This window comes from Pongo abelii, chromosome X (genome assembly GCF_028885655.2).
Source record: "Pongo abelii isolate AG06213 chromosome X, NHGRI_mPonAbe1-v2.0_pri, whole genome shotgun sequence".
Classification (NCBI taxonomy): domain Eukaryota; kingdom Metazoa; phylum Chordata; class Mammalia; order Primates; family Hominidae; genus Pongo; species Pongo abelii.
In genome coordinates, this window is record NC_072008.2 from 106,582,995 (window position 1) to 106,595,777 (window position 12,783).

The 12,783-nt window shown below is 39.0% G+C and overlaps 1 protein-coding gene across 3 annotated transcripts in view; it reads right to left on the minus strand.

Moving 5' to 3' along the window:
* NOX1 (NADPH oxidase 1) overlaps positions 1-5,299 on the minus strand; it is a 29,455-nt gene extending 24,156 nt beyond the window's left edge. For all 3 annotated transcript variants that reach the window (XM_024240800.3, XM_024240801.3, XM_024240799.3), the window contains exons 1-2: positions 5,036-5,299; positions 1,654-1,749 (exon numbers count right to left, since the gene is read on the minus strand). In XM_024240800.3, coding sequence (XP_024096568.1) covers positions 1,654-1,749; positions 5,036-5,080 — 141 coding nt within the window. In that variant the 5' untranslated portion in view covers positions 5,081-5,299. The remainder of the gene's footprint in view (positions 1-1,653; positions 1,750-5,035) is intronic.
* Positions 5,300-12,783: the final 7,484 nt, after the last annotated feature.

Sequence of the window (12,783 nt, forward strand, 5' to 3'; positions counted from 1 at the left end):
AAGCCTGGGAGAGTCAAGGCTGCAGTGAACCATGATCATGCCACTGCATGCCAGCCTGGGTAACAGAGAAAGACCCTGTCTCAAAATAAAGAGAATGAAAACAAAGAAAGAAAGAAGGAAGGAAGGAAGGAAGGAAGGAAGGAAGGAAAGAAAAGAAAAGAAAAGAAAGAAGAAAGAGAGAGAGAAAGAGAGAAGGAAAGAAGGAAGGAAGGAAGGAAGGAAAGAGAGAGAGAAGAAAGAAAGAGAAAGAAAAGGAAGGAAGGAAGGAAGGAAGGAAAAGGAAGGAAGAATAAAGAAAGGAAGAAAGAGAAAAAAGAAAGAAGGAAAGAAAGAGACCTGCACTTGTACCCCCTACATATATAAACAATTTTTAAATAATTTTGAAAAAACAAAATGTCCATTGGACATAAGCATAATTCATTTTTGTGCTGCTGACATTTTGGTCATGTAGTAATCAAGCTGTTAATAACTAGTCACATTTATTGCATCATTCTTTTAGTAAAAAGCTATTTTTAAAGCAAATTAATACCTCCTTTGGAGTTATAGTTTCTAAAGAAGGATCAAGGATGAACATTTAAAATGGAAAACAGCAGGGTGAAATAAACCATGAACAGAACGTTCAAATTAGTTGTGATCTCAACATGGATTCTTTGATTATGGAGAGAGAAAAAAGCATTTTTTAAAAGGACAAGCTGTCTTTAAACATGTACGTTGGGAGGATACCGAAAGCTACTGAAAAAATGACACCGTCAAGATGAAAGTGATTTAAAATCCTCTGTTATTGCATAATAGACTAGTGGTAGCAGTCAAATATGCTCTTCTAACCAGGCAGCATCCGGGTTCATCAGCCTGTGAGAGAACCATCCTCAACTCCGTGCTTCCTCCTGGTCACCTCCACACCCCTGTGCCCTACCCACTCCCTCCCTCCCTCTTCTGTTTTTGATCTGCCACTTCCCCAGGCTTCTCAGGTTCTGTAACCTTGACCTGAGCCCTCCTTTCTGAAGGCCTTGAATTCTGTAGCACCCATGAGACTCCCCTAAGTATCCCTCCTATTTGATAGAGAGGTATGTTTCCATGACAGCAGTGTTTTCAAGTTGTGTTTGTTTTTTCTTTTTCACTTTCCTTTAAAAAAAAAAAAAACAAAAAAAAAACTCTTTCTTAAAATTGTAAGCAGGTGTTCATAGATAGATATAGGCTGCTTTGGTTGAAACAGGGGCAGGAGCAGGAGCAGGAGCACTGCCCAGTTAGCCTTCCCCTCATACTCTGTAGGAACACCTGAGTTTCTGGAAACCAGTTTGAAAACCACTGCCTAATAGTTTTCTTTATTGCATGTTTCCTTTATTGGGTCTGGGTAGTGTGCCCTAGATGGGGTTATCAGATTTATTAAATAAAAATACAGGATACTAAGCTAAATTTTAACTTCAGACTTTTTAAAATAAATATTTTAGTATACCTGTGTTTCATACAGTATTTGGAGCATAGTTGTATCAAAAAATAATTTGTCATTTATCTGAAACTCAAAGTCAGTTGGGCATTCTGTACTTTTTCTGGCAACCCTAGCCCTAGAGAATATCAGGGCATTGGGTCACAAAGAAGCCGGAATCAGAGATAAGGAAAAAAATAGATTCTATCCGTGACAACCGTGATACTCACCCCAAGGATTTTTCTTGTGTAGTAGTATTTGTCAGCCTTCTCATATTTCAGGAAGGCATCCACAAACAGGAAAACATTCAACCCTAACCAAACAACCTAGATGAGAAAAAAAACATGCAAGGAATAAAGTGAAATTTGAGTATGGGAAGGAGTAAATGAGGGATAGGGATAGGAATAGTGTCGCCATTTTGGCTATTTTGTGTTTACCTGTTTTCATTTTAAATGAGTGCAATCCTGCCAGTATCTAACTGGCTTTCAGAGTGAGTTAGCACTTTGAGACATGCATTAGACTAGAGTAGGGTCAGCAAACTGAGGCCCATGGCCCATTACCTGTTTTGCCACAGCCTGCAAGCTCAGAATTGTTTTTTATATTTTATATTTTCAAATTTGCTAATGGTTGAGAAAATCAAAAGAAGAATATTTTGTGGCATGTGAAAGTTATATGAAATTCAAATTTCAGTGACCATAAATAAAGTGGTATTGGAACTTAGCCACTGCTACTCATTTCTGTATTGTTTATGGCTGTTTTTGTGATACAATGACGGAGTAGAGTAGTTGGGACAGAGACCATATGGCTTGCAAAGCCTAAAATATGTACTATCTAGATTTTTACAGAAACATTTGCCATTTCTTGGACTAGAGCATTCAAACTGTTGCACCTAAAAGATGGCAATAAGTGAATAAATGGATATCTGAAGAAACAAAGAACAAATTTAGCACCTATAACAATATCTAACTGAAAAGAACTAAACCATTCCAGATGGGCCTGCCTTTTTAATTACACCCTGACACACATTTTTCTGTTTTCAGATTGTGAGTCTTTTTTCAAATTAACCTGTTTTTCCTTGGGACTCGTTTGAGCTCTTAAGACTGCTTTTGCCTGTCCCAAGTTCTGTCTCTGCACTGGCTAAAGGTGAAATTTGGAACTCACTGCCCATTGCCTTGAGGACCAACCAGCTGGTCTCTAGCCCAAGTGTGGAGGTGCTAGTCTGTAATTCGACAGGTCTCCAGGGCACTAGTATATATCCCTCGACCCAGTATGAGTCAGAACCATCTCAGCACAACAGGCAAAGGGCCTTTAGCCTAGGACATGGCCTATTCAGACTCCCTAGATCTAGACCACTCACACACCTTTAGTACTATAATATAGTGATTTAAAGTGTGATATTGGAGTCAAGTTGTAGCATCACCAATTAATAGCTCTATAATCTCAGACAGACATGTGATTTAACTTTTCTAAATCTCAATTTCTTCACCTGTAAAATGAGCATAATAACAGGACCTACTTTATAGTAATGCTATGAGGCTTACGTCAGATAATGCGTGTAAAGTGATTAATGCAATGCTTGGGGCTTAGTAAGAGATCAATAAGTGCTAGCTACAGAGTTGTGTCACCACCGAACCTGCTTTACCAATCAATTTCTTCTTGCCTCCTTTGCTCAGTTACCCTTTTCCAGAGCTGAGTGTCTTCCAGAGAAACGTCTTTGAAAGAAAAGAAAGTCAACAGTCACAGATACCTCAAGAATTTGGAAGACAGAGGAGAGAAGTTTATTTGGAGGGAGCAGAAATATTTCTGGATCACAAAGAGACACAGGGGCAAATAACTGTGTCAGCCCATCATCAATTGTAGGCAAGGCAAATGATGAAATACAGTGATATCTAGGAGTAAGGCATTCCATTCCCCATCTTAGCTGTCATTTCCTCCACTATGAACGACAAAGAAGGTAAACTACAAGACCTGGGAGGAAGGAGGAATAAAACTATTTTTAAGTAATTTATTTTTTATTTAAAAATCAGTGCATAGGACTATATGTCAGAGATAATGAGAAGTCTAAGCTTGCCAGCTGGTTTGATGGGGGATGAAAATTCAAAGCTAGAGAGTTAAATGTGAGTCACCATCATAGCTGGTAAACTCTCCCGGCAAAAAATAAGAGAGGGGGATAAAAATGCAGGTAAACGTGGATTTTAGAGCTAGAAACACCCTTATATTTGTATCTAATCTAGTCACTTTATTAATCCCCTGCTCCCCTCCCCTGCCCAATTCCCCCCACCCACACACCCACAGGACCTGAAGTCTAGAGAGGATAAATAATTTGATCAAGGTCACCCAGTTAGTAGCAGAATTCAAAGTACTTGCCAGGTTCCCTTTCTCCTAAACTAGTGTTCTTTCCATTATAGTGCAAAAGGAACTCAATATAAGGCATTGAGCAATTAAAATATGTCATGGGATAACCTGACAAAATAAGCACTTTTGTTAAATGTAAAACAAACAACCCTCCAGGGAAACTCCACATACTTTTCCCTGGAGCACCTGGTGGGGGGTGGCGGGGGGGTAGACAGGAGAAAAAAGAAGCATCACACCTTCTCTCTTCTGTTTTACCTGTGGGACCCAAAAGCAAAACAGGAGAAAAGAGAAAGAGTAATGAATGAAGATCTAGGAAAGTGAGAAAGGACACAGGGAGCCCCAGGCTCAATTGCGGCTCAGAAATGGAAGAATGAGAGTGGAGAGAGGTGTTCGAGTGTTAAGAGAAAGGGATTGTGCATACAAAGGGAGATAAAGGGTGATAAAGTGACGTTCTGGCCTGAACATCACTGGGGAGCTGGCTTCGAGTGATGCCAATTCAGTCAATTCATTGTGTGACATCTAGGTCTTATTTTCCTTTGTACAATCAATAAGTTGGTTTACATCTGCACTATGCAATGCCACAGCCACTACCCACATGGGGCTGCTGAGCACTTGAAATGTGGCTAGTCCTCACTGAGATGTGCTGTGGGTATATATACACATCAGATTTGAAAGACTCAGTAAAAATAAAAATATGTGAATTACCTTATTAATATTTTCAATATTGAATACATACTGAAAGGATTTGTTGATATGTTGGGTTAAATGAATTATATTGTTAAATATTAACTTCACCTGTTTATTTTTACCTTTTCGGTGTAGGCATTAAAAAATTTAGGAATTACATTATGTGGTTTGCTATATTTCTAGTGGTCAGTGCTGGGCCAGATGATCTCTAAGATCACTTTCATCTCAAACATTCAGTGACTTCTTGAAATCTTGATGGGACCAGTATAGGAAAGATAGAGAGAAATCAGCACTCATGGTAGTAGTTAGAAGTGAGATGGAAGAGAAAGGGAGATGACAGAAAATGAAAACAGATTGAAATTCCAAATACTTGTGATTTGACAACATGAACAATTGCGTGTTATTTGCCTCTGTCCTCTCATCTGACCCACAGTTGTATTTTTTAACTAACTGGTCTTGATGAGCCCAATAATCGGCATGGAATCATCTTTCCCTTTGAAATTACAAATATTAAAAAACATGATTTCTCCTTAATCCTTCCTAATTAATAGGAAGTCAAACATCACTTACCAGAAACAAAACTGAAAACCAGTGGTTAACTACCCAGTTTCCCATTGTGAAGAGGTGGTTTGGAGCCCTTCTAGGCAGCAAAGAAGATTCAGCAATCCGGATTCTGGAGAGGTCCTTCAGGAATGGAACCTTTGTCCAGCGCAGGGTCTGTGAGTCTTTAAGATGTGAAAACACACACCTACCCCAAGAGTTCCCGGGAATGAATAAGTTTATTCTGCCTTCCTTCTCTGGACAGAACTGTGCTATCAGCTTAGATAGACCAGCCCTACCCATGAGAACCACGGGGGTTTTACCTGTGGGGATTTTACTCTTTCAGGAAATAGCAACATTCTTGGATGAAAATATTCTCTCTCATCATCTTATCAACATGACCTAATGTGAAGCATTGCCTTACTAGATAAAAGATTTGCTAAAGTTTCTCATAAAAAAGATTATTGGTCTGGGTCTATAAACAGATTACTTCAGGAGAAGTAGGGAGGGAAGCGTGTGTGGTAAGGAAGCTGTTTCAAAGTGCACTTTTCAAAGTGTTGCCACATCTGCCGGCTGCCATTTGGATTTCAGCCTGGCTAGCTCAGAAACTTTAGTATACCAGTTCCCCTGAAGGATGATCCGTGGTTGACATATATGATGATGGCTTTGGGGAGAGCTTGACTGGCTGGAAGGACAAGTGAAAAGAAGGGCCAAATAGAGCAAGAGAAAATTTAACAAGTATAAAAGTACCCTTTGGTTCAAAATAAACAGAGGCAGAGCACTCAAAAGAATGGAGATGATTGTCTTCTAGTATGATAGATTTACTAGAGTTGTATGTTCAGCTCTGGGCAGATTAACCAGAGTTGTATGTTCAGCTCTGGGCACTGATTTTTTTTCCCTTTTCTAAAATGGTGAAATATACACAGAAGAGTATATAAAACATACATATGTAACTTAAAGAATAATTTTAAGGAATAAGTATCAATGTGTTCACTACTCAGATTAAAGAAAATAGACTATTTTTCTCCAGTATCTTAAAGCTCTTTGTGTTTCCCTCCCTGATCACGTCTATCTTCTTCCCCTCCTCTACCCCACCAGAGGTAATCACTATCCTGAAATCTGGGATAATCATTGTGTTATTTTTCTCTATATTTTTACTAACTACAATTGCATCCCTAAGCAATATATTGTTTAGTTTTTCCTGTTTTTGAACTTTTTGTAAATGAAACCTGGCAGTGTGTATGTATGCTTCTGTGGTTTGCTTCTTTCAACATTGGGTTTTTGAGATTCATACATATACATGTAATTGCAGTTCACTTACACTGCTATCTAATATGCCATTGCATGAATGAATATACATTAATGTATTCATTCATCCTACTACTGATGGATATGATGATGGAACAATGTTGATCGAATGTCACACATATGCTAGTTTCTCTAAGGTATATACCCAGGAGTAAAATTCCAGGGTCCTGAGATTTGCACATATTCTACTTTGCTGTGTAATTCCAAACCCATTCCGAAGTGACCACCTAAATGTATACTACAGAGAGTTATGAATGAGAGTTCTACTTCCTCCACATGCTTACCAACCCTTGGTATTTTCCAGACTTTTTAATTTTTATGATTCAAGTAAGTGTGGAAAACTATTGTACTATGATTTTAATTTGCATTTCCCTGATTACTAATGAGTTTGAGCATATTTTAATTCAACTGCTGGCCATTTGAGTTTTCTCTTTTTAAAAGAACCTATTCTGAGCCTATTCTACTTTTTGGTCTATCTTTCTATTGGTTTTTCTTTTGCTTTTAGATTCTTAGGGTTCTGTTTATAATCTTATACTAACCTTTTATTGCTTATGTTTATGGCTTGTCTTTTCACTCTCTTAATAGTGTTTTCTGATAAATGGAAGTTCTTAATTTTAATGCACTCTGATTACCAGTCATTTCTTTTATGATTTATGCATTTTATGTCTTGTTTTAGAAATCCATCACTACCCAGATATCAAGATGATACTCTTTTATATTTTCTTCTAGAAATTTTATATTTTTGCATTTTACATTTATGTTTTGAATCCACCCGGAGCTGATTTTCATGTATGGTATCCAATTTACTACTTTTAAATATGGAAAACGAATTGCTCCAGCATCATTTTTGAAAAGTACTTTTTTTTTTAATTTTTATTTTTTTGAGGCAGGGTCTCACTCTGTCACCCAGGTTGGAGTACAGTGGTATGATCTCCCTTCACTGCAACCTTCACCTCCCGGGTTCAAGTGATTGTCATGCTTTAGCCACCTGAGTAGCTGGGATTACAGGCAAGTGCCATCATGCCTGGCTAATTTTTGTACTTTTAGTAGAGACAGGGTTTTGCTATGTTGGCCAGGCTGGTCTTGACCTCCTGGCCTCATGTGATCCACCCACGTGGGCCTCTCAAAGTGCTGGGATTACAGGCATGGGCCACCGCCCTCAGCCATTTTTGAAAAGTACTTTCAAAAATATACTTTCTTCACTGATCTAAAATGTCAGTTCTATTATATATGAAATGTCTATATACACGAGTTTGTTCCAGAGCTCTCCACTCAGTTCTTCCATGCCACTTCCTTAATTACTAAGTCTTGACATCTGATAAGACAAGTTTCCCCACCTTGTTCTTCAAGAGTGCTTTGACTATTCTTGGCTTTTTGTTTGTTTGTTTCTTTGTTTTAGGGGGGAGTGTTCTGTGTTTTGTGTTTATTCTTGGCCTTTTTCATTTTGATGTAAATTTTATAATCAAATTCTTGCATGTTTCCTTTGTTATATTCACTTCTTCTTTTTTTTTTTTTTTCCTTTGAGATGGAGTCTCGCTCTGTCGCCCAGGCGGAAGTACAGTGGTGCAATCTCGGCTCACTGCAAGCTCCGCCTCCCGGGTTCACACCATTCTCCTGCCTCAGCCTCCCAAGTAGCTGGGACCACAGGTGCCCACCACCATGCCTGGCTAATTTTTTCTATTTTTTAGTAGAGACGGGGTTTCACCATGCTAGCCAGGATGGTCTCGATCTCCTCACCTCGTGATCTGCCCGCCTCGGCCTCTCAAAGTGCTGGGATTACAGGCATGAGCCACCGTGCCCAGCCTGTTATATCCACTTCTAAGAACTTTATATGTTCTCATGAGGTTGTAAATTATATATTTTTATTTTAATTTTTAATGATGGCTGTTAAAGATACAATTTGTTTTTACATATTGATTTTTATGCCCAGCAACATTGCTAAACTCACTTATTAATTGTAATAATATTTCTGTATTTTGTCTTACATTATCTATAAACACAGTCACATTTTTCGCTCTAAACATAGTTTTATTTCTTTTTTCTAATTCTTTTTTTTTTTTTGAGATGGAGTTTCCCTCTTGTTGCCCAGGCTGGAGTGCAATGGCCCACTGCAACCTCTGCCTCCCGGGTTCAAGCGATTCTCCTGCCTCAGCCTCCTGAGTAGCTGGGACTACAGGTGCCCACCACCATGCTCGGCTAATTTTTCTATTTTTAGTAGAGACTGGGTTTCACCATGTTGGCCAGGCAGGTCTGAAACGCCTGACCTCAGGTGATACGCCTGCCTCGGCCTCCCAAAATGCTGGGATTACAGGCATGAGCCACCGTGCCCAACCTTCTTTTTTCTAATTCTTATAACTTTTATTTCTTTTTCTTCGCTTACTGCACTCACTAGAACTTCTAGTACAATGTTGCACAAAGGTAGAAGTAGTGATCCCCTTGCCTAATTCCCAATCTCAAAGGGGATTCTTCCATTTCACCCTTAAGTAGAATGTTTTGTATAGGTTTTGTAGATATCCTGCTACATATTTTTATTTTACTTTAGGCACAAAAGCAAATATTTATTTAAAATAAAAAAGAAAGCACAGCACAATTAACAGATTTATTGAGGTATAATTTATATGCCATGAAATGTTCCCATTATAAGGAGTATAGCTCAATGCACAGCACATTTTATATTTATTGTAAAAAGCTGAAAAATCTCTTCAACATCACAAAACCCATAAAAATAACATTTTCATTAGCTGCCGAACACTCCTGCAATTTAGCATCATAATGCCAGGTGAAATTGGCACAGTGGGTGGTAGGAGTTTTCCTGGAAGCCATTTCTACACTAAGGCAGCTATCAATCAGTTAACTAGATATAGAAGTGTCAGTGAACCACATAATATATATTCTCCTAAATCCAAACTAAATATACCACCAACACAACAACCTCTTATCTGTATTCCAGAAATGCTCATGGCCACTCCAGCATCACTTGACCTGAGGGGAAGTGTGACGGAGGGAAGTTGGAGTGGCAAGAGACAGTCAATCACTAGCGATGAAAATATTTTACATTTGTAAATTTTACAAAAACACTTGCCCGTGCCCAAGACCACACATTAAAAGAGAAACTAAAGCCTGTCCATGGAAGGGTGACCAGGATGATGTAATGAGTTGAAAGCATCCTATATTAGGAGGATTTAAAGAGTGTAGGGAATTTGGCCTGGAAAGAGGTTTATCGGGGACATGAGTTTATCTACATTTTTTAAAGAAGATTTAGATTGTTTTGTATGTGACCCAAGGAGTCAACCAAGAAATAGAGGCTCTAAAGTAACACACTTTAAGTTGGGCACGGTGGCTCACGCCTATAATCTCAGCACTTTGGGAGGCCGAGGCGGGCAGATCACCTGGGGTCAGGAGTTTGAGACAAGCCTGGCCAGCATGGCAAAACCCCATCTCTACCAAAAATACAAAAATTAGCCTGGCATGGTTGTGCATGCCTGTAGTCCCAGCTACTCGGGAGGCTGAGGCACTTGAATGGCTTGAATCCAGGAGGCGGGGGTTGTGGTGAGCCAAGGTCACGCCACTGCACTCCAGCCTGGGCGACAGAACAAGACTCTGTGTCAAAAAATAAAAATAAAAATAAATAAAGTAACACAACTTTTTTTCAATATAAAGCAGAATTTTCCAACATAGGTGTTCAGAGAAGTAAAGAGGTAATGAGTTTCCTATTACTTGAGACTCTCAAGGAAAAATGGACAACCCCTTGTCAGCTTTTTATAAGGGGAATATCAGCACCAGGTGGATGGTTAACTAAATGTCCTTTAAATATACTCCAACATTGAGATCCTGTGATTCATAAAAGAATGATCTATAATCTGGATGACAATTTATGTATTATCTAAAGAATTATATATGCCATGCTGATTGGACCCCTATGTCTGTGAGGTAGGACCCCCATTCCCAATATCAGAGTACTAGAAAGTCTGTTGATAAGCTGGTGATCACAGAATCTGAACTAAGATAGTCAGATGATCTTAATGGAATATTACTATTAAGCTGCAGCAGCAAACTCACTTGGCTCTTTTCAAGATAAGATTACACCAGCAAATTCAACTAAAATATCCATGTCCCAAATCTGAAACCTCCCTCTCTTGGGCAATGCAGGACACACTAAAAACTTCTCACCATCAAGACATTTATGTGGCCAACAAACATATGAAAAAAAGCTCATCATCACTGGTCATTAGAGAAATGCAAATCAAAACCACAATGAGATACCATCTCACGCCAGTTACAATGGTGATCATTAAAAAGTCTGGAAACAACAGATGCTGGTGAGGATGTGGAGAAATAGGAATGCTTTTACACTGTTGGTGGGAGTGTAAATTAGTTCAACCATTGTGAAAGACAGTGTGGTGATTCCTCAAGGATCTAAAACCAGAAATACCATTTGACCCAGCAATCCCATTACTGGGTATATACCCAAAGGATTAGAAATAATTCTACTATAAAGACACATGCACATGTATGTTTACTGCAGCACTATTTACAATAGCAAAGACTTGGAATAAACCCAAATGCCCATTAATAATAGACTAGATAAAGAAAATGTGGCACATATATACCATGGAATAGTATGCAGTCATAAAAAAGAATGAGTTCATGTCCTTTGCAGGGACATGGATGAAGCTGGAAACCATCATCCTCAGCAAACTAACACAGGAACAGAAAACCAAACACTGCATGTTCTCACTCATAAGTGGGAGTTGAACAATGAGAATACATGGGCACAGGGAGGGGAACATCACACACTGGGGCCTGTTGGGGGTGGCAGGCAAGGGGAGGGAGAGCATGAGGACAAATACCTAATGCATGCAGGGCTTAAAAACTAGATGATGGGTTGATAGGTGCAGCAAACCACCATGGCACATGTATACCTATGTAACAAACCTGCACGTTCAGCACATGTATCCCAGAACTTAAAGTAAAATAAAAATAAGTTAAAATAAATAAACAAAACTTCTCACCATCAACCTCCCTTTTTTGTAAATTCTCCCAGAATTGCTTTCCTTCTGTTGGCTCTAGACCTTATAATAGTCCCCTCCACCCTGTATCGCTTCATCTATCTTGATGTTTGCATTTCCCAGGTTTATGGATTATGCGGCATTGATTAAATTTGAGGTTGCTTCCTGGAGATCTCTAGGGAGTACTTAAATGTCATCAGTAACTTATTCACAGTTTTACCATAGACTGCAGTCTTTCGGAAAGATTTCCTGTAGACGGTTGATCCCACCCATGGTAGATGGATTCTTGCAAACTGTGAACACAAAGCCCTTACCTGAACTGCATGTTCTGTCTTCTCCCTGATCACTTGTGTCTGTCCTCATTTGTCCCAAATTTGCCTTTACAGTTACAACTCTTGTACACCTCTTCCAGGAATTAATATATAACAGAGAGTGTTGAATTACTTAACAGTTTAAACATGTGCTTAGGATATCAGAAAAAATTGTTTTGAGAATTATTTTAAGAATTTATAAAAGAATTTGATGGTTGGTTTTCAAAAACAAAAATTTAAGTAGTCATGGGGAAAATGATAGTTTGTTTTACTTATTTTATTGTTTATAATTACTTTTAATTTGAATCCATAGAGGATGGTGTTGGGAGGACATTCGTTTCTTTTCTTTTTTTCAATTTTTATTTATTTATTTATTTATTTATTTATTTATTTATTTTTATTTTTTATTTTTTAAGACGGAGTCTTGCTCTGTCGCCCAGGCTGGAGTGCAGTGGCGCGATCTCAGCTCACTGCAAGCTCCGCCTCCCAGGTTCACGCCATTCTGCTGCCTCAGCCTCCCGAGTAGCTGGGACTACAGGCGCCCGCCACCACGCCCAGCTAATTTTTTTGGTATTTTTAGTAGAGACGGGGTTTCACTGTGGTCTCGATCTCCTGACCTCGTGATCCACCCGCCTCGGCCTCCCAAAGTGCTGGGATTACAGGCGTGAGCCATCACTCCCAGCCCATTCGTTTCTTTTAAATGTTAGAGCCTTTAAAGGTATTAATCTGGTCTTGATTACAGCGTCCAAAAGTGAAACATCCCATAATGATAAGAGGGACTGATACATGTTGAATTATTTGAAATCAATTCTTTTTACTATGTTGGAGCAGAACCAGACCTCACCAAAATAGCACCTCGTAAAGGCAACATGGTATGATGGAGCTGGATTTGATCTCCAGCTCCCCACTCACTATTAATGCTGCCTTGGAAAAGTCTAACTTTGCTCAGCCTTAGTTTCTTCATCTGTAACCTAGCGTACTGATCCCTCATGGAGAAAGTGTTCAAATTGTAGCCTATATTGACAGGCAGAAGGCAAAGTGGTGGTATGGAAGAGATGGTAGAGCAATATGGTGTAGTGGTTAGAAATAGATTCCAGAGCCAGTCTACCTAGGTTTGAAGCCTGCTTCATTATCCATAAAATGGGTTGTT